This window comes from Carettochelys insculpta, chromosome 3 (genome assembly GCF_033958435.1).
Source record: "Carettochelys insculpta isolate YL-2023 chromosome 3, ASM3395843v1, whole genome shotgun sequence".
Taxonomy (NCBI): Eukaryota; Metazoa; Chordata; order Testudines; family Carettochelyidae; genus Carettochelys; species Carettochelys insculpta.
The window spans coordinates 69655449-69681185 of NC_134139.1; the positions used below are offsets into that span (position 1 = coordinate 69655449).

At 44.8% G+C, this 25737-nt stretch overlaps 1 protein-coding gene and 1 long non-coding RNA gene across 2 annotated transcripts; both read right to left on the bottom strand.

Moving 5' to 3' along the window:
* Window positions 1-202: 202 nt before the first annotated feature.
* Window positions 203-8073, bottom strand: LOC142010326 (uncharacterized). The gene is made up of 3 exons (XR_012644767.1): window positions 8003-8073; window positions 6242-6347; window positions 203-1921 (listed from the first exon to the last, which is right to left on the bottom strand). It is a non-coding gene; the product is annotated as an uncharacterized LOC142010326 (long non-coding RNA).
* Window positions 8074-16507: 8434 nt separating this feature from the next.
* On the bottom strand, window positions 16508-19123 carry PIGM (phosphatidylinositol glycan anchor biosynthesis class M). The gene has a single exon (XM_074988639.1). The coding sequence runs from the start codon at window positions 18892-18894 to the stop codon at window positions 17605-17607; it is 1290 nt and encodes a 429-aa protein (XP_074844740.1). The 5' UTR covers window positions 18895-19123; the 3' UTR covers window positions 16508-17604.
* Between the last annotated feature and the right edge of the window lie 6614 nt (window positions 19124-25737).

The following is a 25737-nucleotide window of genomic DNA, read 5'->3' on the forward strand; positions in this document are numbered from 1 at the left end:
GCATTTCTTGGTGCTTTCTTTCAAAGGGGCACTTGAGACCATGTAGACATGCTCTTTCAAAAGAGTGGATGAGAAGCGAGAGCTGCTGCTCATATTTGCCTTTCAAAATACAGGGTCCAATCTCTTGAACTGACAATTTCAAAAGAGTGCCTTTCACAATCACACTCAAGTGTAGACATGGCTTAGTTGTTTGCAATTTTTATTTCCTACTAAAGATTCTCCTTTGTACCACACATTATAGGTGAAATTCAGAGAAGTGATTGACTCTTGGGATAAAATCCTCAGACATCCATTGACCATGTACACTCAAACACCTTCAGGGCCACAGGAAACTCCAGTAGAAACTCTCTCTGAGACCCAAGCACTAACAGAGAGGGAAGTGAAGCAACTATAGTTAGTTAGCCCTCCTGCAGCTTATTTAAAAGACAATTGATGGATTTGGGGGGAGTCAGTTCATTGTGTTTTGTTTGTGTAAAGCTTTTTTGTTCCATGCCAGCTAAAAAAGCATATATTTGTTATTTTCTTTCTCTCTATGCATTAGTCACGGTGGGGTTACACCCAGCCAGGAAAGGTTTAACCCAAGAATTAGAATGGGCTCAGCAGGAGCTTTGTTTTGTTTCAAACACAAGCTGGAAGAAAGAGAGGGACTGTGGTTGTGGGTTGATTGTTTTAAAAATAAGGACTACACACTAAGAAGAGCCAACAGACTTGCCCCTGGGCAAGGTGCGAGGGGCCCAGCTCTGCACTCCAGGAAGGGGTGGAGTCTTGGGCGGAAGGGGTAAGGGTGGGGCAGTCAGCCCTCAGAGCCACTGGGAGCATGCTCCTTCAGCAAGCAATGTAAGAGGTCCAGAGCACTTTGCTGCAGTCATGGCTGGAGCCCTGGGCTTTTCGAATTGCCTGCCCCTCACTGTCAGCAGACCTGACTACACTTAGCTCCTGAAAGATAGATGGGTGCTGGAGGCTTCTGCTTGTCAGCCGCCTACCACACTTTGTCCCTACTCTTGGGGACAGACACTCTTTTGGAGGAAAGAAGTGATCTTGGTCAGAAGAGGAGTTGAACATCCCATCCTGGAATACAGCCTTTGCACTGATCCCCAGGCTGGTGCTCCCAGCTAAAGGGAGAGTGGGACTCCCTTCCCAAGTAAGGACTATCTATGATTATTGCCTTAATAAGGCAAAAATTGTGCACCAAAATTCATTCACCTGCAACAGTGGATTTGGCTCATGGTCTGAGCGCTTGTGTGGTTTTGTTTAGGAGAAATTCTACTGACAACTTTAGAGAAGTCACAACACTGACATGCACATAAAATACTTTTAACTTTTTTGAAGGTGCAGCCTACTGACATGGACAGTCTCTTATAGACTTGATTGTGTTCCTGCTGAAGTCAGTGACAGAACTTTGATGTAAATGGGAACAGAACAGCGCTCCCATAAACTGATCTCTTGGGCCGACTCCCAGGAGAGAGTCAGGTGTCACCCAGCTGATTAGCGGCGTCCACAGACACCCACTGGGGGCAGCATCTAATTCTGTGGGTGGTGCACATCCACACATTCCTTAGTACACATGGAATTTTATTGCACCAATGGATGGAAAAATTAGAGTGAACACTGGACTAGAATTAGTTAAGTCCTAAAGAATTAAGACTTTGGTGGCAGAAGTTCCTAGTGCTCACTGAGCTGGAGCCTGAGCACTGTAGAATCAGGAAGGGTGGATTTTGTTTTTAAGTGATTGTAGGGCTCAGGAAGGTGTTGGATTAAGCACCACTGGAGAGTGAATTCCTCTGCCCATAGAGGTACTCTGGCACTACGGCCTCCCTTCGAAACCCTGCTGAGGTTTGCATTAGCATGGAGGGAGCACTTCTTATGATAAGAGAGAGAGAGTCACTCTTCATGTTGTCTCCTGTCTTGACCCGTGTTGAGGCTGCAAAGAGAGGAACCAGTTACTGTTGTGATTCTACTTCCCTGAGTCTATAAGCGATATCAAATACTGCCAACTTGTGTTTCACATAAGGCACTGAAAATTCCAGCTTGGGAATTACAGGCTAGGCTTTGTGGGGTAGAAGATACAGTGATCGAGCTATAAAAGGCTCTAATGTATTTCCCAATCCTCTGAGTCATCCAGTCTCTCAGAAGAAAATACCATATTCTTACTCTTCTGGAAGTAGGTTGGCCACACAGCAGCATGATGCACTATCCCCTGAGCTCACAAGTGTTCTTGAAATTGCTTTGTTGCAATCCAGTCTGATCATAGCATCCACATCTGTCAGCTGAGAGCTACAGTTTCTATTGAAAAACCCGATCCACTACTTTATGGAGAGACTATTTCCCCACACATGCATATGATTGAAGAGTCTCAAATATATTTAACCTTTAAGATTTTGATCAACATGCATGGTCAGCCCGATTCCTTTGTCAATAGTGTTTTGAGTTTGTCTACAAAGAGACCATCTCAAATATTGCCATCTATTTCCACTTAACAAATGCACATAGCTACACTGCTGGCTTAGTTTGTGCAAATGTGTTTTTATTTAAGCTCAAAAACTTGAATCCCCAACACCCGAGTTCCTAGATGACATTTATAGTATCCAGAGGATTAAGTTTAGACAAACCATCAGCTACTAACCACTATTGTAAGGCTAAAATTACTTGTAGGCTGGTAAAGCTACAAGGGAACAGGATTTGGCTTTGAATCAAGGTAAATACCCTTTTAATCCAGTACTGTATGGCATCTATCAAATGGCAAGTTTGCAACACCAGTTTAGCGGTCCCTTTAGACATTACAGAAAATTCAAGAGTGAGGGGGCAGGGAAAGAAGTTCAAGCAATTACTAGGGATGATTAATAGTTTCAGGAGTATAGCAAGCATGGCCAACTTTGTTTTATTTAAAAAAAAAAAAGCCTGATGCCTAGATACAATCAGCGTCTGAAAAAGTGGGTATGTGGCTGGACTTTCCAGTGTGCTCAGCAACCTGGGAGAACTGAGGCTCAAGCTTTGGCTAAGTCTTCATGTTAATTAAGCCACTTAGTTTGTGAAACCATGGCTACGTCTACACGTGCACCCAACTTCGAAATAGCTTATTTCGATGTTGCGACATCGAAATAGGCTATTTCGATGAATAACGTCTACACGTCCTCCAGGGCTGGCAACGTCGATGTTCAACTTCGACGTTGCTCAGCCCAACATCGAAATAGGCACAGCGAGGGAACGTCTACACGGCAAAGTAGCACACATCGAAATAAGGGAGCCAGGCACAGCTGCAGACAGGGTCACGGGGCGGACTCAACAGCAAGTCGCTCCCTTAAAGGGCCCCTCCCAGACACACTTTCATTAAACAGTGCAAGATACACAGAGCCAACAACTAGTTGCAGACCCTGTATATGCAGCACGGACCCCCAGCTGCAGCAGCAGCAGCCAGAAGCCCTGGGCTAAGGGCTGCTGCCCACGGTGACCACAGAGCCCCGCAAGGGCTGGAGAGAGAGTATCTCTCAACCCCCCAGCTGATGGCCGCCATGGAGGACCCCGCTATTTCGATGTTGCGGGACGCGGATCGTCTACACGTCCCTACTTCGATGTTGAACGTCGAAGTAGGGCGCTATTCCCATCCCCTCATGGGGTTAGCGACTTCGACGTCTCGCCGCCTAACGTCGATTTCAACTTCGAAATAGCGCCCAACACGTGTAGACGTGACGGGCGCTATTTCGAAGTTACTGCCGCTACTTCGAAGTAGCGTGCACGTGTAGACGCAGCCCATATGTAAGGGTATGGCCATACTATCCCTTTTGTTGCTAATATTTTTGTTGGTCAAAGGTGTGAAAAGTGCAACAGAAGCTCAGGTGTGGACAGTGCTATGTCGGTGGGAGAGGTTTTCCTGCACACACAGCTATTGCTGCTCACTGCATTGGTTAATTATGCTGATGAGAGCTCTCTCTCACTGGTACATGGTCTTTAGCATAGATGTAGGCTTAGTATCAGAACAGCCAACTGAGCTACTACAGATGAGCAGGTCCTGCCAAATGTTAACTATCATTTTACATACTGAAGCATGAGATGCCACGGCCACATGAGGCAGGAGCACAGCACAAGCACACAGATCGAGACATGAAGAGAGCAACAGCATTTGCTGCATCAGGAATACTTGAGCTTCAACCTGGTAAGCACCTACCAACCAAACAGCAAACGTAACCCACACACCTTCTGGGTGTGGCATACAGTGGCAAAAAGACCCTTACTTCTGAAGTACATGTGGCTGTACTATATGGGTACCCCATTGTCTCTACCAAGATTGCAGGTTTCTGAATCAACAAGCTTCCAGATAGACTAAACAGGAAGAGTGTCAACATTTCCCTACACATCTGCATACTCTGGCGCTGAGCGCAGACTTGTTCTAGAAGCAAGTTTATAAACTAGTTGTAAATATGTGTGGCAGAGTAAGAGTGGCTGTCATTTTTGTTGTCTGTGCATATTTCAATGAAAATCTGGGCCACATGACAATCACTTCATTTTTACTTCAATACAACATTAAAATTTAGTTCCAGAAGATAAATGACTATTAACTGTAATGGTTCATGTCACTTTATAGTCACAGGTACAAATCCTCAGCTGTTTTTAACTGTCAGAGCTCCATTGACGTCAGTGGAATTCTGACAACTGACATCAGCTGAGGATTCCCCCCTACAGCATCCCTTACCTAATAGGCCTTCCATCAGAACTTAGGTTTAAAAACAGACAAGCTGGTACAAACACAAACACATTTATTTGTGGTATCAATACAAAACACTAACTTTCCACCCCATGTACTGAACCCCTCCCAAACCCTCTGCCCTTTTGGGCTGGCCAAAGAGATCAGAGTTTTGCTCTTGCTCAGTCTGTTTAGGTCTATTCTCACACATTAATGCAATGGCTGAAATGCCCAGGAAAAAAGGTTTAAAAACCAAATTAAAAATAGCATTGACACTTTTAAAATGCAACAATTTGACTACCACATTTGTTACACTATAACCCGTTGTATCCCAATAGTACCTAGAGCCTCACTCAACAGCAGGGCCCCATTGTATTTTACAGAGTGGGAGACACTTCATTCTATGAAGAGTTCACAATCTAATGAGACAGGAAAAGGTAGGAGGGCAGAAGAGAGGTAAATGACTAGTGGCATGCCTCTGCCCTGACCCACTGTCCTTTGAAGATAAGACCTGAATTCCAGTCAAGTGCCCTCTCATTTAAAGAATCTATATTTTGAGTCAATACTGACTGTCCCATTTCAAACTGTAAGCAGCACTTTGAAAGTCACTCTCAAGCAGCAAACTTTTTCTATCTGATAAACATGTTTATCAAAGCATTTAGGTATAGTGGTTACAATTTCAGTTCCTGTACTGCTGGAGTTAGCAGCAAGATGGCTGTGGCCAGCATTAAATTTGAAAGTGCTAATGTTTTATTTAAAAAACAGATTTTTAAATACATTTCACACGTTAAGGTGATGAGAAGTGCCAGTTACTCATGTGAATTATCAGACTGTGCTCAAAAAGAAAGAGTACTGAAAAATGTCAGCTACGGGACAGAAATAGTCACCAATTTGGTACCTGAATTATTCATGCTGTGGCATAAGCTTTTAAGTGTATTCTTATGGCTGTATCCCCTCTATTTGAAGGGGAAATAGATCTTCAAGTAAAGAAATTTCAAGATGAAAAAATAAGTTTTTTTTCTTTTTTGGTGAACAGTAAAATAAGACAACTTTTATCTATTGTGAAAATGCTTTGATTCAGGTACACTTCATGGCTTTGCTGTCACTAGTTGGAAGTCCTGACAGTATATTGTTTTATATAGATCATTCAGCTCATTTCCCCTAATGCAAGTTGTATAAGTTCCACTTTAACTTTGCACTCCAATCTTAGCCTGAAATGTCATTGCCTATGTAATTTTGTTCTAATCAGAAACCTAATCATGCAACATACCAGCACCTGGTAACGAAGACAAAATTGCTTAGACACTCTCTAGTATAAGGCAATACCATTCTTTAATATATTTCTGAAAGTTCAAGGCTTTATAAATAAATTGCTACATAAACTTGCTTTATTTTCATTACAGCAAAATACAATACATAGTCCTTAGGTTTCCTACACCTCAGGAATTGGCTTCATTTATATTAATAACACGTGCTGTCAAAATCCTCCCAGCTGAATCATCATTTTGCCATATTCCATAATAAAATGTAAACTTCATTCTATAAATGCGATCATTCACGTACACAGAAATACTTGACCTTTTATATATTGGATTGGTTAGGAGGAATCTTCCAATTACTCTCCATACCTCTTGCGTTCCTGCTGAACATTCCACCAAACCAGCCGTCCCTAAGTTAAGAGCATGGTGAAGTCAGAGGTGAGGAATCAAGTCAATAGTATGCTAAGTTAAGACTGAACATGCAATTCTATCTACCTCTTTGTGCATTAAAGTTTTTTATGTGATCATTACACATGTACAAAAAAGTTTTCTTCACTTTTAAACACATGGCATCTAATGCTATTCTGGAGCTCTAGAAAGGCTTTTCTATGGCAGAAGCCTTGACTCATTCACTGTAAAACTTACAGTTTTTCAGTCATCTTTTATGATAATTCCTTGTGAAAATTAATTAATAATGCATATACTGAAGGGTTGTTAAAAAGTTGCACATTCAGCCTTATTAACTTTTGCATTTTTTGATTTATGAGGATCACTGTGGTTAGACCCAAATGAATGCTGTGTTCTATGCATATGTAAACTCAGTGATGCAGTGACTCTGACCAAGTGCTTGGCACCTTAATGTTTTTGCTGAAGGTTTCTTTCAGCAAAGACCAGGGCTAGAATATTCCAGGCCAATAAAAGTAAAGTTTTAATAAAAGTTATAAAGAAGCACAGAACATTGTAATGAAATGATTAAGATTTCCATTACACCTAATGCTATCACTCTATCTATAAATAAATGCAGGCATCTGATTAATTCAGTCTTAATTTTCCACACTTCATTCTCAACAATGAGGAAATGTAAAACACCTTTCCAACCAGCATTAGCTCAACTGCATTGCTTCACCTTTTTGTGACACACTTGATTAAAAGCATTACCTGAATTATTAAAAAAGAATGGAGAAGGTTAGACATAGAAGACACCACTCTGTTAGTTGCTATGACATCAAACCTTACCTGGCACTCTTCCTCGCCTTTGAAGGCTATAGGACTTAAGTCTCTGATACAGAATGCCACACAGACCTAATTAATTCAGTAATAAATTTTTATAGACACAAAGTCCACACTAACCAACTCAATTGCACAACTTGCACGGATTTTGTGGCGCCACAGTTTGAGTTTTTAAACATTACTAAATCCTTTTAAAGATTAGAATATGCAGAGGTGTTGACAGCAATAGGCAAGTTCAAAGAGGACAGAACTCTTGAAACAGAGGTAGTAGGGAATGAGCTGCAGGAGGCGGCTTAGACGTTGAAATGCTTTTAACAGTACCATGCCAAGCAGTGCAGGAGTCAAAATGAAGAACCAGAGGTAGAAGAAAGCACTTCTCACAAGCTTTCATTTGTATTTAGAAGAGTAACCCTTAAGCAAAAGAAGAACATTCTTCTCTTGCCTTTAAAGTCACAGGAGAGTCGCCACATAACCTGAAGGTCAGCTTCAGTCTCAAAGATCCCATAGACTACTTCCCCCCTCCCCTTTTATTTTTTAAGCTACACATGCAACCCACCAACACACACTCCCAGCCAAGTTGATTAGAGGCCTTCTGAAGGTACATCCCACACAGAAGCAAACAGCAAGTGGCTTCCCGAAAAGTGAGTCTCAGAGGCACAGGAAACATAAAAGACGCCTTCTCCCTTGTTAAGTATAATTTCAACTCTTTACAATTTGTTTACAATGGTAGTGTTCTGCTTTTCAATTCCCTTCAATATTTACAACCGTAAAGACCCACCCCCCCCACTGCTAAAAGTAATTGACCTAGGTCACATTGTGCAACTATTCAAAATACCTTTTTAAGGAAGGTGGCATTGCATGAAACTTAGTATTCCCTGGGACTCAGATGAGCTGTGCACAGAGCAGCCAAACTGCTATGAAATCTGGGAAGGGGATTAGTCAGAGTTAAAACAGGCTACTGGATATTATTCCACACCTCCCCAACCCACGTGATGCCAGTGTGCATGAGTAGGACTAGAAGCAGTTGGAAAGAGCTGTATTTCAAGACCTGCTTCTCCCCAAGATATACGGACAGTCCACAGCAAAGGCAAGCTTATGGTCAGTATCGCGTCAGGCAGAAAAACTGTTCTGCACGTTCAGATTTCCCTCCAAGATGGCACAAAGCACACTTTGGGCCTCGACAAACAGTAGAAACTCAGTAGTCCAGCTAAAATGTAGGCTCTGCAAACTAGCAGAGAGAGCCCCTCATGCAGACAGTCTGGTTTGACAGCAGTGGGGTCTGAGCTTCACGTTCTAGTAGATCCCTTGTTTTATACTACATTTACTGAAGTTGTTTTCTGGCTAAGTCAGAGCTAATAGAGGGTCGGGCCAGCATGAGGGGCGGGGAGATGGATAATAAGTAAACAATTAGATGAGAAGTTTTGAATAAGTGCTCCGCTGTATAATCTTTTGCGCAGAATGGGAGCACACAAACCTCACAGTGCTGATCCACTTTGAAGAGTAACTGCGAAAACACCACCTTCTCAATCAACAGATACACTTAGTGGTAAACAACTAAAGTTATTTTTACTCCTGTTCGCCTCAGAGCCAATACAGCTCAGACTGTAAGCTTGAGTCTATTCCACTTGATGCATTATCAAAGCCACTATAATTTTCCATTAAAAACCTGTTTTTGTATGTGCACACACATGCTCCTGGTGTGCACACTCCCTTGCCTAGGGGATGCCAGAAATAAGAACACCAGTTTTTACACAGCACTCACCTCTAGAGCCCTATGTGAGCTATTCTTCCAGCCAAGTCTCATGAGAGTCCACAAATCTCTTCTGCCCTAACAAAGATGGTTACCTGCATACCCTAGTAAATGTCTAACCCTGTAAGTGTTTCACCTTCTCCAGCACCACTAATTCATACCCCACATACCCCCATCACAGCCCTTAGAAGGTATCATCCCACAAAAGATACCTACTTCTGCACTGTCTCAACTAGTGAGCTCCCAGATGACTAAAAGCTATTCATGCACCAAAATCCCTCTGGCCAGGAGGCAATGGAAAAGCCACACAGGTGTTGAGCACATCACTAATCAGGGTTTGATTTTCTTCTGTAAATGGTAATAATAAGGACTTATTCCCCCACCAGGCCCAATAACTTGCACCTGTGCAAACTCAGTGACAGGAATAAACACTTGCCATTGACTACTGTGTAGGGTTTGTAGAACTTTCATGCTAGGTGAGAATGAATTCAGGTCACATTTGCTTGCCCAGCCCTTGCTGTAAAAATAATTTTTGCGTGTGAACTGGATGCATTTTGCTATAGAATTGTTGAAATGCAACAAACAGGGAATCCCCAAAATATCATTTTTATAAAACTTAGCTTTGTGTCAACTAATTCTGAGGGCAAAAAACTAACTTTGTGAATCCAGCTTCCTGTTCTTTTCCCCAACTGCTTTAGTTTTCAGCAAAGAAATACTGCCCTATGGAGAACTTGCTTCCAGAGATACCCTTGCTGCTACATGAAGCCAGTTGAACAATTGCTAGAGCTCTTCCTAGGCAGGGTATGCCACCCTCATTGTGTGGCACACAGTACTGGTGTCACTTTTGGAGTTCTGGTTGTTTCTCTCCTGTGATCCTGTGTGGTTCAGGACATTCTTGCTTCATGACTTGGCCCTCCAGTCATCTCACTATAGGGTCCCTTGGGGGGAGGGAGGGTTGGGGCGGCATAGTGGGAAAGGTTACAAAAAAACTTTCCTGAATCAATTGCCTCAGGCAATCTACTGGCTTCTTTCTGGTCAGTACCACATTTGCAGGGGTGGTAGGGAAACCCAGGCACACATTTGTCTCTGGATTCCAGCTTTGGATCTCTAATCAACGGTCCAAGTCTGAATTCCCATTCCTTGATGCTTTTCTGCCTGGGCCTTTTCCTACCTTCTTGGCTATCCGTATTAACCTACAGCCATTTGCTGTGTCATCTCCTGGACATTATCCAGGCCCTCCCATTCCATCCAGGTGAGCACTGTGTCTAATCAACCCCTGCTCTCTACCTCCTCCTCCAGGTTCAGCCCAGGAAGTTAACTGACTCACCAGGGCTGTGTCTACACGTGCACGCTACTTCAAAGTAGCGGCACTAACTTCGAAATAGCGCCCGTCGCGGCTACACGCGTCGGGCGCTATTTCGAAGTTAACTTCGACGTTAGGCAGCGAGACGTCGAAGTCGCTAACCTCATGAGGGGATCGGAATAGCGCCCTACTTCGACGTTCAACGTCGAAGTAGGGACCGTGTAGACGATCCGCGTCCCGCAACGTCGAAATTGTGGGGTCCTCCATGGCAGCCATCAGCTGGGGGGTTGAGAGACGCTGTCTCTCCAGCCCGTGCGGGGCTCTATGGTCACCGTGTGCAGCAGCCTTTAGCCCAGGGCTTCTGGCTGCTGCTGCTGCAGCGGGGGATTCACGCTGCATGCACAGGGTCTGCAACTCGTTGTCGGCTCTGTGGATCTTGTGCTGTTTAGTGCAAGTGTGTCTGGGAGGGGCCCTTTAAGGGAGCGGCTGGCTGTTGAGTCCGCCCTGTGACCCTGTCTGCAGCTGTGCCTGGCACCCTTATTTCGATGTGTGCTACTGTGGCGTGTAGACGTTCCCTCGCAGCGCCTATTTCGATGTGGTGCTGCGCAACGTCGATGTTGAACATCGATGTTGCCAGCCCTGGAGGACGTGTAGACGTTATTCATCGAAATAGCCTATTTCGATGTCGCCACATCGAAATAGGCTACTTCGATGTAGGCTTCACGTGTAGACGTAGCCCAGAACTCCTTCCAGTTTTGTGTAGTGTGGATGTGCTCCACTACAACCGACAATGTGAGACCCCCTGAAGGGGTCTGGATTTGCAGAACCAGCTATTCAGTACTTCCTGAAAATATAGTTTGTTTCCCCAATGTGGGCACCCAGAATTTCTAAGTCACTTTTGAAAATTTGGGTTGTTTGCCTGTGCAAGAAGGTGCCGAAAGGCCATGTCTACACAGCCATTTAGCTCAGCGCTGCTGCTGGCAGTGCTATGCTAACAACAATTCACAACATTGCAAACTCGTGTGGCTAATTAGTATACCTGTGTGAGACTTGCTGTCAGCAGGGGCATGCCAGCAATACAGAGACTGTACTGCCAGCACTCCCTCGTGGAGAGGAAATCTTGTGTGGCTATGCTAATTAGCCACGTGAGTTTGCAAATGGTCCTCCATTTGCAATTTCATGAACTGTCATTAGCATAGCAGCAGCGCTGTGCTAAATGGCCATGTAGATGGGGCCTTTAAGTGTGGTAAGTACCAAGGCATGGGTATACAGAGCATTAAAATATAGATACAAAGAAAAATTAGATGTATCAAGCTATGGACTTCAAACAGAATAAATGTTTTATCTTAAATTTATGCTGGCAATAAACTATAAAGTGAGCAGTCAATCCTTGAGGCTGTCTTCAGGATTGACTTCTAGATAGAAGCAGTAAACATTAACTCGTTTTACAAAGAGTGCCTCTACATTTATTATACGTGTATTCAGCCTACATTCCTGTCCCCCCAAAATGTTGTAAAGACAGATGATTGCTGAGTTAAAAAAAAGAGATGTTTAATAGGACAAGACACATAAGAGATTTAAATTTGTTTCATTAAGGCTGTGCCTACACTAGCCAGAAACTTCGAAATGGCCATGCAAATGGCCATTTCGAAGTTTACTAATGAAGCACTGAAATACATATTCAGCGCCTCATTAGCATGCGGGCGGCCGCGGCACTTTAAAATTGACGCGGCTCGCCACTGCCCGGCTCGTCCAGACGGGGCTCCTTTTCGAAAGGACCCCAGCTACTTCAAGTCCCCTTATTCCCATCTGCTCATAGGAATAAGGGGACTTTGAAGTATCTGGGGTCCTTTCGAAGAGGAGCCCCGTCCGTGTCAATTTCGAAGTGCCGCGGCCGCCTGCATGCTAATGAGGTGCTGAATATGTATTTCAGCACTTCATTAGTAAACTTCAAAATGGCCATTTGCATGGCCATTTCGAATTTTTTGGCTAGTGTAGAGGTATCCTAAAGGCACTGCATTAAAAACAACCCTGATTTGTTATTATCAGTGCATGCTTATCATACAAACACCCACGAAACATGGATATTTGCCCCCTAGTATTTAACACAAATGTTGCATGATATATTTTCTTTGAAAAAGAATACTGACAAGATCATACCTGACTGCATAATTACCAACTTACCTACTGTATGAATCAATAGAGTTCTTGTATCACTGGCATTGAAATTATAAGACTGGGGCACATGATTATCATTCAGGGTTTTACTATAATACTCTGTTACATTTCATACAGCAATCACTTGTATTTCTGTTAATCTTGATGTTTTAGTATTGCCATTTATAAGCCTCATGTCAAATGAATATAACGGCTTAAAGTTAAACTTGTGTGCTTAGAAAGCTTTATTGACACAAATGTAAAACCCAGGAATATAAAGGTACAGGTCTAATGGTTGAGTTAATGGATATTATGGGCCTGACTAATTTTTTCCCTTGTCACTTGTACCAGTGTAAATTCAAGAATAGCACCATTTGTAACAAAACAAAAAAAGCAATCATGCAGCTAACAAAATAATTAATTAGGTGATGAGCTTTCATGGGGCAGACCCATGTCCTCAGACACTTGTCTGTGTAGAACTTGTGCAGATAAGAGGAGAGTAAGGCCCACTGTGTCTATCTATGAACACAATTGATTTATCTTAATTAGAATTTAAAGTTTTGCTACCTATGGCAGGAAAAAAAGCCAGCATTCAGATTCTTTCTGTACTTGTTAGCCACCAGCAAAAAAAAAAAAAAATGCATATATAATAATTAGGCAAACAGTTGGAAGAATCCCAATAGAAGCAGGCAGTGTTCACAAGAAATCAATATAGTAAAATTTAAGGGTGTTTTGAATAGTCATGAGGACCTGCTTACTAATTATTTGTTCTGCACTTAGCTACTGTTTTGATCTAATGGTTTTATCAGTGACTTCTCTGTGTGCCATGAGTGCAGACTATTTTGCCTTAGAGCTCTATTCAATGTTACATGCAAAGCAGTACACTATTATTTAAAAAGTAAAATGTTGGGGAAGGGGACAGGGTATCAGTGCTTGTTTCTCAACACAGAAAGGTGCCAGAACACAAGCTCCAGCCCCCAGCTCAACCCTCCCCACGCAGCCAGAAACCACCCCCTATAACACCACCCACTCAATGCTCTGTGTGGCCACCCCACCCCAGCTCAACACCCCCCCCAACCCACTCCCTTCTCTGTCTGAACACCCCTGCATAGCTGCGCAGCCCTGGCTCAAAACCCTCTCCCCCACCCGTGTGGCCGCAGAGCCCCTGCTCACCTACCCCCTCTCCCTCTCTGCAGTCCTAATCCACCACCAGGCTTAATCCTCCCCAACTGCCTGCCCCCACACCCAGGACTTACATTTCAAAAGGAGCTACAAGTGCTCCTGCTGCTTTCCCAGCTGTGTGGCTCCTCCCATGTACACCCACAGGAGCGGCTCCCTGATCTGTGTGCTGAAAGAGCAGGAGACAATTTAATTGGTTTAATGGTCTGGTTGGCCCTTAAGCCAATTAAATCGACTCCTGCTCATTCCCCTGCAGGCAGGGAGCTGGAGGCGAAGTGGTGGCAGCACCTTTTAAAAATGGCGCCAGGGGAAAAAGGGTGGTGGAATGCACTTCTACTGCAATCCACCAGAAAAAATGCCCTGGAGTGAACAGAATAGTCCAACAGATACTCAGGTCAAATTCAAATGAAACTGTTAAAGCTATACATTATAAACAATTTACAGGCTGCTTTTTCTCCTTCATGGTCCTGTGACCACCTCCTACACTAGTTATACCAGGGAAAGCACAGGCCTGTGGTCCCAGAACTATTACACAATACTCCATCCCAAGTTCTTTCATCTGATGCATAAGAAAGGAATAACTGGCTGAAATTCAGCTCCCCCCATTCCAGTAATATTTATTTTTAATAGATGCTGTACTGAATTGAGAAACAGCTCTTTCAATTATTTTTATATAAACGTTTGTGCTTACAGATTATAACTTTTTGTAACTATATTTTGATGCTTATTACTTTTAACATCTATAACAACTGCTGCCCATCAAATTCAAGAGTTGCTAATTTTAGTTTTTGAAGAGGTAGCTAGAAAAGTGTAGGTGATTTTGTTTAATACATTTGATTAATTCTGTGAGGGTTATGTTGGGAGACAGATTAAGAGAAATCCTTTAAACATTTTAAATCACACCTAAAAGGAGAGCCTGTGGGAACACACCAGCATCTGAAGTCCTTGCATACATTTTTATGGGCTGGATTGATCAGAGAGGGTATATTACAGTTCATCTGCTTCATTTCCCCTCCACATTCTTGCTTAGAATTTGTTTTATTACAACACGAACATTAATGTTGCTGCACAACTTGATGTCTGTTTAAATTTGGAATGGGAGAGTCGAGAGCACAGGGGATGTACATATATATGCAAGTTCTTTACACTTGCTATATTTTTAAGAAGGAAATTAACAGTAACAGTTCCTTTTCAAAGAATTCTAACTGAAGCAATTTATCAAAAACCAAATCACTTACACTTTTGCAACCTAGTTCTTGCACTGAGCAAGTGAAACTGACTAGGAAAAAAAGTGAAATAAAGTATTTTCATGCTTCCCTAGATGCCAAAAAAATAATCCTCTCAAATGGTGAATAGCAAATTTGACAGCAACCTCTTTTAGGTTTTTTTAATCTGGAGTGCTCTTAGTAAAATCTCCGGCCACAATCCTCCAAGCTATAAGCTTCAGTGCCTTCAGGGAACACCAATAAATTCAAATAGAGCTCTGAGTGGGTAAAAGGCTTGTGTATAACAGTTTGCAGAACAGGGGCTTAATGTTTTATTCTGAATGATTTTTAAATGAAAAAAAAGTACTCATAAAACAAAAGGGAAGGCTTAGTGGCACAATGTGCAAATATGTATGACAGAGTTCCAGAAAGATTGCACCTGCTCTTGCAGAACACAACATAGTCAATAAGAGTAAAATGTTTAGTAAAGATCAATCTCCAAAATTCATATTTACTTAATATTGAATCACATGTTACAGCATGAGTAGTAACACTGAAACGAGTGGGATTACTCGTGGAGTAAGGGACTACTCAGTTTGAACAAAGGTATTGACAGACTAGACCCTAATGTGTCTTGAATGATAAAGCTAATTGCAAAAAAGAGAATCAGATTTTTCACATGCACTCTAATGGAAAGACAAAACCAAACCACCAATTCTGTATAGTATTAAACACTTAACATCTTATTCTTTGGAAGCTGCTCAATTCTCAGGTAAATACTACCTCGGAGAAAGCTGTTTTATATGGTTTTGGGGAACGGTGTGCTAAACAAGAATTCTCTAAAGCCAGATGATGAGATACAATTGAGTGAGTGCCATCCTGGGTCTCCATTACCAGAACCAACTCTTCCCTGGCCTTGGCTCTTGGTTTTTGTTTTGCTTTGCTGCCTCTCTAAACCTTACTGAAACAATCCTCTGAGAGAGCAGACTCACTGGTCTACACAGAGGGACTCTCCTGGCAGATCAATGCTAATGAGCAGCCTCACAATTGCAAATGGCTGGTCATTAGCTTGGTCCCTCAGCTCATTAGCATAGCAGAGTGAGAGCTCACTGTCAGCAAAGCGAGGTGCTGGCAGTAAAGAGACCACGTGAACGTGCCCCTGCCAGCAAAAAGCCTCTCTGTCGCTGAATTCAGGCAAAAGGGTCTGGCCATGGAGGGGCACATCCCCGTGGCCTCTTTACTGTCAGCACCCCCCTCTGGTGTTTGGGAGGAGCAGCCCGTCCACCAGGAAGGGCTTGTCAGCTATTTGACCATTCTCCGTCATTTCCTGCCCCATTGTTTTGAAAGGAGGCTCTGGGCTGTGTACCTGCTCCCTTTCATAAGGATGGAGGGAGGGGTCATCTCTTTGATGTTGTGGACTGCGAAGTCAATCCATGTTTTATGTGTAGTCATTGTTCCTTTTAGTGTGCTTAACCAGGGAAACAACTCTCTTGGAAGTAATGGATCAGGATTATCCCTTGCTAGTGTGGCCACAGTCTGAATGATGTACTTTTAACATGACCCTGGGATAACGCCAAGTTAGCAACCATGAACAAAATTGATTTCTCCCTGACTCAACTCTACGTGCTATTTAAGCACTAGCAACGTGCTCCCTGCTGTTTATAATATCAAGGAGGATGTGCCTTATTCTGAATGGACCACAATCTAAGAAGACAAAGAAAGGAATAACATTTTTAAAAAGGATCATAAAAGATTATTTTATTTAATTGCTGAAAAAGATTATCCATTTTGCAAATTTGTTTTGACATATCATTGATGGAGAAGAGGGAGAACGGCTCATCCTGTTATCTGCAGGCCACAGGTATAGTATGTGAATGTTTCGAGGTCAATTGCGTAGCTAGAAATCAACTTATGAGCGATTGACTATAATGGCTATCCACACAAATGAGAAGTTGAAGGGGGTGTTTCTCCCTTCGACCTTCCTTAATCCTCACTACTTGCGAGGAGTTCTGGAGTAGACTTTGACTGTGGAAAGTGCTGTTTCACACACGTGCAGAACAAAACCACAGAAGATCCGACCCCAAATGGGTCAATCTTCTGCGGTAGTGCTGTTTTAGGCTTAATCATCCACAAACTTATTTAAAATAAGAAACATGGTTAAAAATTCTGGAGGGGCAAAAACCAGAATTAGTCCAACCATAAAAGAAATGATGAGTATTAAGAGCACTAGTGAGCCAATAACCTGGACACCCTTAATTTTTTCCTGTTACTTAAAAAAAGTACAAAACATCAAATCTGCGTACCCATAAAATACAGCAAAATATATCTATTATGCATACTCATTTGGTAAGTGACTGCATATCAGAACTGCAATCTTACGAGGCCTCCTTTAAACTCTGGTTACTTAAAACTAAGACCAAACAGTATCTGTCTATGCTGCAGCTGGAAACATGCTTCCAGGCTGGGGAGCCAGACTCAATCAAGCATACTACAAATAGCTTGAGGTTGCAGCAGGAAGTAAGCCACTGGAGCTCTGAATTTGGGAGATCAGACAGGCTTGTACTCAGGCAGCTAGCTTAGGCTGCTGCCTGTGTTGCAATGTCTAAACTGTTCCGGCCCTGTCCCAGCTATGGTAGAAATATACTTGAAGTCTCCAGACACTTCATCCCTACTCTCCCACCCCAAAATCATGTCAGTGAAAAAGGCTATTTGTAGGAATGTGCTTTAATGCAGTGCACATACAAGTATGCTACTGATATCAACCCAAGTCCTGCTCGCTTGAGCAATCTCATGAAAGTCCATGGGTCATCTTGTAGGATTTGGCTCACATACAGGGAGGCATGTTACTGGTGTTTGAGTTTCTTGGCTCCTTGTTCTCCTTTTTGATAGTGAGAAATAATCTGAACAAGGATGAAGCAGTTAATGAGAAGGAAAAGCAAACCTGCTAGCCATATAAGTAAAAAGGTGTTACTGCCTTTAAACTCCAGAAAATATGCAGGTGCCAGCCACAATGCCTGTCCAAGAAACCACAAAAGGAGAAGTAGGACACCCCGCTGCCAGGCCATTCTCACAGCAGGCATTACAAGGGGCAAAAGGCAGAGGTACCAAAGAAAATATTGGGATGTGCAAACCTTGTTAAAACTTACAAAAACAGCAGTGTGTAAGAAACAACAAAAGATGAGATCTTTGTAATAGGCTAAGGACAAAACTAGGAGCAGGAGCAGCTGTGGTAGGAAAGCCAAGAGTCCCAGGGTAAAACTCCACTCATTTTCAGCAGTCAAATACAACATGTAGAAATAGGGGGAGAAATTATGGCGGATATCCCTCCTGGTCAAATGGTAGAGATAGGTATGTTCCAAGAACTCCCAACCGTACATGTAATAAAATGAAAGTGTCAAGGCTGCAAATGTAAATCCACTAACGATCCCAAACAGCAACACCTCAGGGTTCAACAGCCTTAAAACAAGCTGCCAGAACTGGCCCACCAGAGAAAGCTTTGATTTTTTAAAATGGGGCATATTGGTCGTCCCTTTTCTATAGCAACCATCATTCTGTAGATGGAGGACTACGGGCAGAGCGTAAGTCACTGGATAAATTTTCATATGCACTGAAAAGCCGTAGAGCAGAGCGGATTTCACGGTGTTCCCTTTTTCCATGTAATATATGGCAGCAAGTACAAGCACTGACACAAGGGACTCTGCATTTCCTCTGCTGGACACGGCCATTGGGAGAGGATTGAGGAGCCAGAGAGCACAGTAGCCGCAGGCTCTGCGGGGGTCCATGCCCCGGAGCAGCAGCAGGGTCCGGTACATGAGGTAGGCGGCTGCTAGGTCGCCAGTGGCGAACAGCAGCTTTCCATAGAGCGGGGTGAGGAGAATGTTGGGGACCAGGGCCCAGGCCAGCAGCGGGGTGTAGCGGTAGGTCGCTCTCTGGTAGGGGGAGCGGCCCTCGGTTACCAATCGGGCGGCGTCCGAGAACACGTGGTAGTCGACGTCCGTGTACTTCAGCCGCAGGGCGCGGTCCTGGTAGGCTCCGTAGAAGAGCAGCGCGAGCCTGAGGAGCGCGGCGGCGCCGAACAGCAGCGGCAAAGCAGGGCCCGCGCGCCCCTCACCAGCCCGGCGCGGTGGCGGCATCGCGGCCTACGGGGGTCGCCGCCCGGGCTGTGGCTGAGCGGCGGCGGGGCCGGACCCCAGGGTAGCGCGTGCTCCAAGCGCCCCACCGAGTTCGCTGTACTTCCGCGTATGGGAGAGGGGATCTAGGGGAAGCGAGGGTTGGCGGGAATGGCGCATGCGCATTAGAAATCGTGAGGCCGCTGCCCTTAGAATACTGCCCACGCCGGGGCGGGCCCCGGCCCCTCGCGGCTGCCCACCGTAGTGCGCGGCAGGTGGATGGGTCAGAGCGGCGTGTGGGTTTCCGAGGGTATCTCCGCGGCTGTGCGCCCGTGGGCCACAGCTCCCCGGGAGGTTCCCGCCTCGCTCTCACTAGTGCTAGCTCTGGGCTCAGCTGCTGCGTCTCATTCCCCCGCCTCCGCCTCCGCCTCCCCCCCACCCACGGACTGGCAGCCGCCCCACTCCCGGGCACTCCACGGCAGCAGCCACCCGCTGCTAGTTAGCTGCACCACAGGTGGGGCTTCCATGTTCCCGAACACCCCACACTTAGGCAGGTAGTTCCTACTGTGATGAGCCTCTGTATACCAGCTGCCCAGTTCCTTGGCACGGCAGCTTCTGCTGCCAGGGACCCCTGCTGTGGGGCAACGACCACATTTCTGAGGTACCCCCATGCTGGGAGTCTGCAAAGCCCCTACTCTTAACACCTCACGGCCAGGAGGTTGTGGAGCCTCCATCCTCGCTATCCCTCATCAGGAGGCTGCAAAGCCCTCCCCCCCCCAGTGCCTCACTGTGGGGCAGCCTCCCCCATAGCTGATAAGGGAACCTGGAGGCTGGCGTCCTGTATCTGCCAAAGGGCAGTATGATCACCCTACCTGCTGCCCACGTTCCACCCGCACTCTCTGTTCTTTCTTTGCTGAAATTTAGTGCATCAGAACTGACATATCATGAAAGATTCCCCCCTAGGGCAAGATGTTTACTTTGAAGAAATGGACCCCACAGTACTTTGTTTTCTGTACTGTGAGAATTTTGGGTGCTTCTCTCTCTTTGAAATAAGACACTACAAGATACTGTGGAAGTATAACATTGTATAAGTATAACGTTGTATAAGGGGACGTGCTGGATACATTGTATATGAGAGGGCATGCCAAAACATGTTACAAAGTATCTGAGGGAGCACACGTAGGGACAGTTAGCTTTTGAATGGAGAAGCAATTAAGATGGAGCCAGCACGTCTAAGAAGCAGGCATCAGAATGGAAGGTGTGAAGGGCAATTAGTTAAGTTAACTGGAAGCTGTTAAAGGAGATTGTTAAGGGTGGCAGGTAATTAAAGATACGTGACTGGTCTCAGGGATCTCGAAGGGTGGTGACTAAACTCTTTTTCTTCTTTTGTCTGTAACTTGTCTGTAACTTGTTCTCCAAAAAACTGTATAAATTAAGAGACACAAGCCCCACTCGGGGGGCTCGCTTCTAAATGTATTAGCAGAGCGGCTTTGCTAATAAAACAGAGTGGTCTGATAAATTGTGAGTCTGAGTCAAACTTTGACACTATGTATCCTTGGTATTGGTGAGAACAGGTGGATTGGACCGGGAAGAACGAAGACTAGTATTGGTGAGATGGTCCTTTTTTTCCAGAAGGGATGATGATCAACACCATAAGGGAGTAGCTATCATCCTGAAGAAAGGAATAGGGAAATGCTTGCTGGAATGGAAACCAATCAACAGTAGACTGATGAGAGCCTGAATGAAAGGTAGACATGTAAACATTACATTAAACCAGCGATACGCCCCAGCTAATGAAAGTGAAGAAGAAAGATTCTATGAACAGCTTCAGGTTGAAATAAGAACAGCATTATATCATGATCTTATAATAGTCATGGGGGATTTGAGTGCTAGAGTTGGGAGTGATAGTACTCGCAACAATAGAACCATGGTACCATGAATGAGACTGGAGAGAGGCTAGTGGAACTCTGTACTTTGCACAGTCTTGTAATTGGAGTTATGCTCTTTCCTCTGCAAAATTCACAAGCTAACATGGCACTCACTGAATAGGAGGTATGGTAATCAGATAGACTACCTGATGATCAGTGGAAGATGGAGGTGCTTGTTACTAAATGTCAAAGTGGGGAAAAAAGGGGCTGATGCTAGCAGCTCTCATAAAGCTTAAGCTAAGAAGCATTGATTGCATGATACCCATGCAGAAATGCTTTGAGGTAGAGCCACTGCATGACCACAAAGCTAATAATACCTTTGTCTTTAAGGTGAAAAATAGGTTACAAGCCTTACAAGATCCTGAAGACATACACAGCATAGAAGAAATAAGTAAGAAATGAGAACAAATTACAACAGTATACATAAAGAGCAATGACGACTGCCTAGGTTTCAAACAGAAGAAAAAAGTATGAATCATGCCTGACACATGGAAGGCAATCAATAATAGAAACTTACAGATGCCAGATCAGGAAGACAGAAAGAAAGAGAACAGCAGGAATACAAAGAAGCAAACCAGCATGTCAAGAAACTGGTGAGAGCTGACAAGAGAGTTTACATAACTAGTAGCACAAGCTGAAGAAGCAGCTACTTGAAGAGAGCAAGGAAAGATATTTAAAATCACCAAGCTTGTTTGCAGTATGTATCGTGCCAGTGCAAGTGTCCATGTCATGGACAAACAAGGAAATCTACTTACAACAGAGAGGGAACAATAGGCTCATTGGGCAGAATACTTTTGGGAAGTTATAAAGAGGCCACCACCATAAGAGGAAGTCAATACTAGAATTAGGAACAGGCCTTGACATAAATACTGATCCACCAAAAATGGAAGAAATTAGCATGGTGATAATATCCTTAAAGAATGGTAAAGCACCAGGACACCACAACTTCAATGCTGAATTGTTCAAGTAGACCCAGAACTCGCAGCCATCATTCTCCAACTGCTCTTTACAGCAATATGGGAAGGGAAGCAGGTGCCAGAGGAATGGACAAATTAAATTATTGTTAAGATACCAAAGAAAGGAGCACTTAATCACTTTAACAACTGGGCTATGTCTACACGTGCAGCCAACATCGAAATAGCTTATTTCGATGTTGCGACATCGAAATAGTCTATTTCGATGAATAATGTCTACACGTCCTCCAGGGCCAGCAACGTCGATGTTCAACTTCGACGTTGCTCAGCCCAACATCGAAATAGGCGCAGCGAGGGAACGTCTACACGTCAAAGTAGCACACATCGAAATAGGGATGCTAGGCACAGCTGCAGACAGGGTCACAGGGCGGACTCAACAGCAAGCCGCTCCCTTAAAGGGCCCCTCCCAGACACAGTTGCACTAAACAACACAAGATACACAGAGCTGACAACTGGTTGCAGACCCTGTGCCTGCAGCATAGATCCCCAGCTGCCACAGAAGCAGCCAGAAGCCCTGGGCTAAGGGCTGCTGCCCACGGTGACCATAGAGCCCCGCAGGGGCTGGAGAGAGAGCATCTCTCAACCCCCCAGCTGATGGCCGCCATGGAGGACCCAGCAATTTTGACGTTGCGGGACGCGGATCGTCTACACGGTCCCTACTTCGACGTTGAACGTCGAAGTAGGGCGCTATTCCTATCTCCTCATGAGGTTAGCGACTTCGACGTCTCGCCGCCTAACATCGAAGTTAACTTCGAAATAGCGCCCGACGCGTGTAGACGCGACGGGCGCTATTTCGAAGTTGGTGCCGCTACTTCGAAGTAGCGTGCACGTGTAGACACAGCTCTGGTGTGGCATTACTCTCCTCTCAGTGCTGAGCAAGATCCTTGCTAAGATCAGTAGATCTCAGGTGCTGTTGACAAACCACTAAGGAAACAACAAGCTGGCTTTCACAAAGGAAGGGGGTGGGTAGATCAAATATTTGTACTGTGTAACATCATTGAGCAATGCATTGAATGGCAAAACCTGTTGTTCATCAACTTTATTGATTTTTGAAAAAGCCTTTGACAGCATTCATAAGGATAGTTTTTGATGCATTTTTGAGAGCATATGGAAACCACAACAAGTAGTACCCCTCATCAACAGTTTTAATAACAATTTAACATACAGCATGGGAATAACTATCTACACTTCAAAGTTAAGACTGGAGTAAAGCCAGGGATGCATCATGTCTCAGATGCTTTTTAACTTACTCATAGACTGGGTTACGTGGTGTACAATAGAAGAGGACCTTGATTTTGCTGATGACCTTGTGCTGCTCCCCCATACACATAGTCATATGCAAGAGAAGACAAATCAACTCTGGGTCTTCAGAAAACAGGTTAGACTAATAGTTAGCAAGAAAATGACAGGCGTCATGACCCTAAACATTGAGGCACCAGCATTGATCAGACAAGATAGAGGAAACAGAAGTGATATTCAGAGCAGACTCAGTAAAGCCAGAAATGTCTTCATGAGTCTGAATGCTGTATGGAAGGCACCACTGTAGAGCTTCCACACCAAACTGAAGCTTTATCAGAGTTTTGTCTTGTCAGCATTATTATATGGATCAGAATGCTGGCAGATGACTGAGTATGACCTTGGTAAATTGTCCACCTTTCACACCGTAAGCCTTCAGAGGATCCTTCACATATTTTGGCCAAGAATAATTTCAATTCAGGACCTACTTGCACCATGCAAGCAAGGTGACATGGCCACCATCATTATGAAGAAACACTGGAGCTGGATTGGGCATGTGTTCAGGGAAGATGGAAGCTGCATCACAAAGACTGCTGTGCACTGGGAAGTGGAAATGAGGACAACTGAAGACAACACGGTGCCAGACAGCTGAAGTAGAAGTGGAGAGCATGAATCACACTTGGTGCGCTATTGAGAGGCTTCGTAGGCATAAAGGACAATGTGTCTCTTTGGTCCTCCCTTACACGTTGTTTGGCACATTTAGACTTTGGCAAGTTGAGAGGTACATCCAGGACAGGGCTCTGTGTCACGTTTGGGATTTTATCCCTGTGATGGGTATATCTGCCTGGCACTGTCCATCCAAAGGTTAAAATCAACCTAGAGAGGCTGAGTGGTAGGAAACCTCTGGTGCAGCTGACAATAATTAAGGCGCAGTTGACCCTGATAAAAGGGTAGCCTGCAGATCAGGGTCGTGTCTACACTAGCCAAAAACTTTGAAATGGCCGGCTACTTCGAAGTCCCCTTATTCCTATGAGCAGATGGGAATAAGGGAACTTCGAAGTAGCCGGGGTCCTTTCGAAAAGGAGCCTCGTCTGGACGAAATTTTGAAGTGCCATGGCTGCCCGCATGCTAATAAGGTGCTGAATATGTATTTCAGCACTTCATTAGTAAACTTTGAAATGGCCATTTGCATGGCCATTTTGAAGTTTTTGGCTAGTGTAGACATAGCCCAGGGCAGGAGAGTCTGCTGAAAGGAGTTTGGAGGGGAAGAGGTGGGAAAAAGGCTGACTTCCTAGAGGGCTGCAAACCTGGCACCAAAGTCGGGTAGGTTTAGGAAAGAGTTTAGGGTGGTGGGTAAAGGTAATGAGGCTGTGGGGCAGTGGCCTAGGGAAACAGACAGTAATAGAGTAGGAGAAGGGGTAGTGATAGGCTGCTCTGGTGGGGTCTCTGGTTCAGGGCTCAGAATAGTGGATGGGCTTGGGCCCAGGTGTGACAGGTGATGGGAGTGGGGTGGGGCACTGGCCTTGTGACTGCCTCCCCAAGCTTAACGGAGGGCTGCTTTATCCTTCTCCCGTCTCTTCCCCCAATTACCCTTCCCTGAGCAATGGGGCCTATGGCCTAGCAAGGGTTGGAGTCCCCCTGTACTCCTTGGCAGGGGAGGGGGAAGTGGAGCAATGTGGCTCCAGTTTGCTTCGCTCCCCTAACCACATCACTTTGCTTCCCAGGGGTGAGAACAGGAGTGCTCCTGTGCCTTCACCAGAGTGACCTGGGGCCGCATTGCTCTGCTTTCCCCACTGCTGCTGAGTCTGTAAGGTGGGGTAGACTTTGGCTGTGTGCACCACCCCTCCCCAGTTGTTCCCCCAGATGCCCAGGGTCTGTGGCCTGGCCAGCTGCTGCTTGGCCCCTTGCCTGTCTTGCCCAGGGTATTTGGGGATATGTGCCTCCTGATGCTCCCCATGCAGTGTCCCTATCTGCCACCCCGCCAATATGCACTTTTTTTTTCTCCTGTACTTGCCAGGGATGAAGGTGGCCGAGACAGACTGCAGTTTGCCTCTAGAGTAAAAAGCTAGATGGAGGACTGCAGCTGAACCCTGAAGCAAGTGACAAGACAGTGGGCTGCTGCTCCACTGGGAGATGGGTGAGGCAGTAGTGCTGGGGCCTAGCTGGAGGTCTGGGTCCCAAGGTGGGACTGAAGCAGGGCTAGAGAAGGAGTGGAACAGAAATGGTGGTGGCGAGGTGGCTAGGAGGAGTCCCGGGAATTGGCAGAGCTAATTCTCAGTATCACTGACAGGAAGCACCATGGTGGTGCATTCAACTCCATGGTAATTCCTTGTATCACTTTCTCATTATATGACGCAGAGAGGAGCTGAGTGGGTGGAACCCTCCTGCCTGCTATGGCTTTGGGGGCCTACAACAAGGAATGAATGATGTGGAACCAAAGAGGCAATTAAAAAGCTAACTGCTCTTTATGAGCTAACAGTGGTTTTAATGGTGGCTGAGTCAATGGGAATAAATCAGCAAAAACTACTACAAAAGCCCAGGTCACATTAATGGTGCAATATTGCAACAGCAAACATGGGGTTTATTAAGAGTATTGGGTCCAAGACATGTCTATTTCTACACAACATATGCAGCCTCGTTCTGGTGGGCTGACAATGTGCTCCCTAAGCCACAATGTATAGGGTCCCATCTGCCCTCTGCACCAACATTTCTAGGTTCAGATCTTTAAG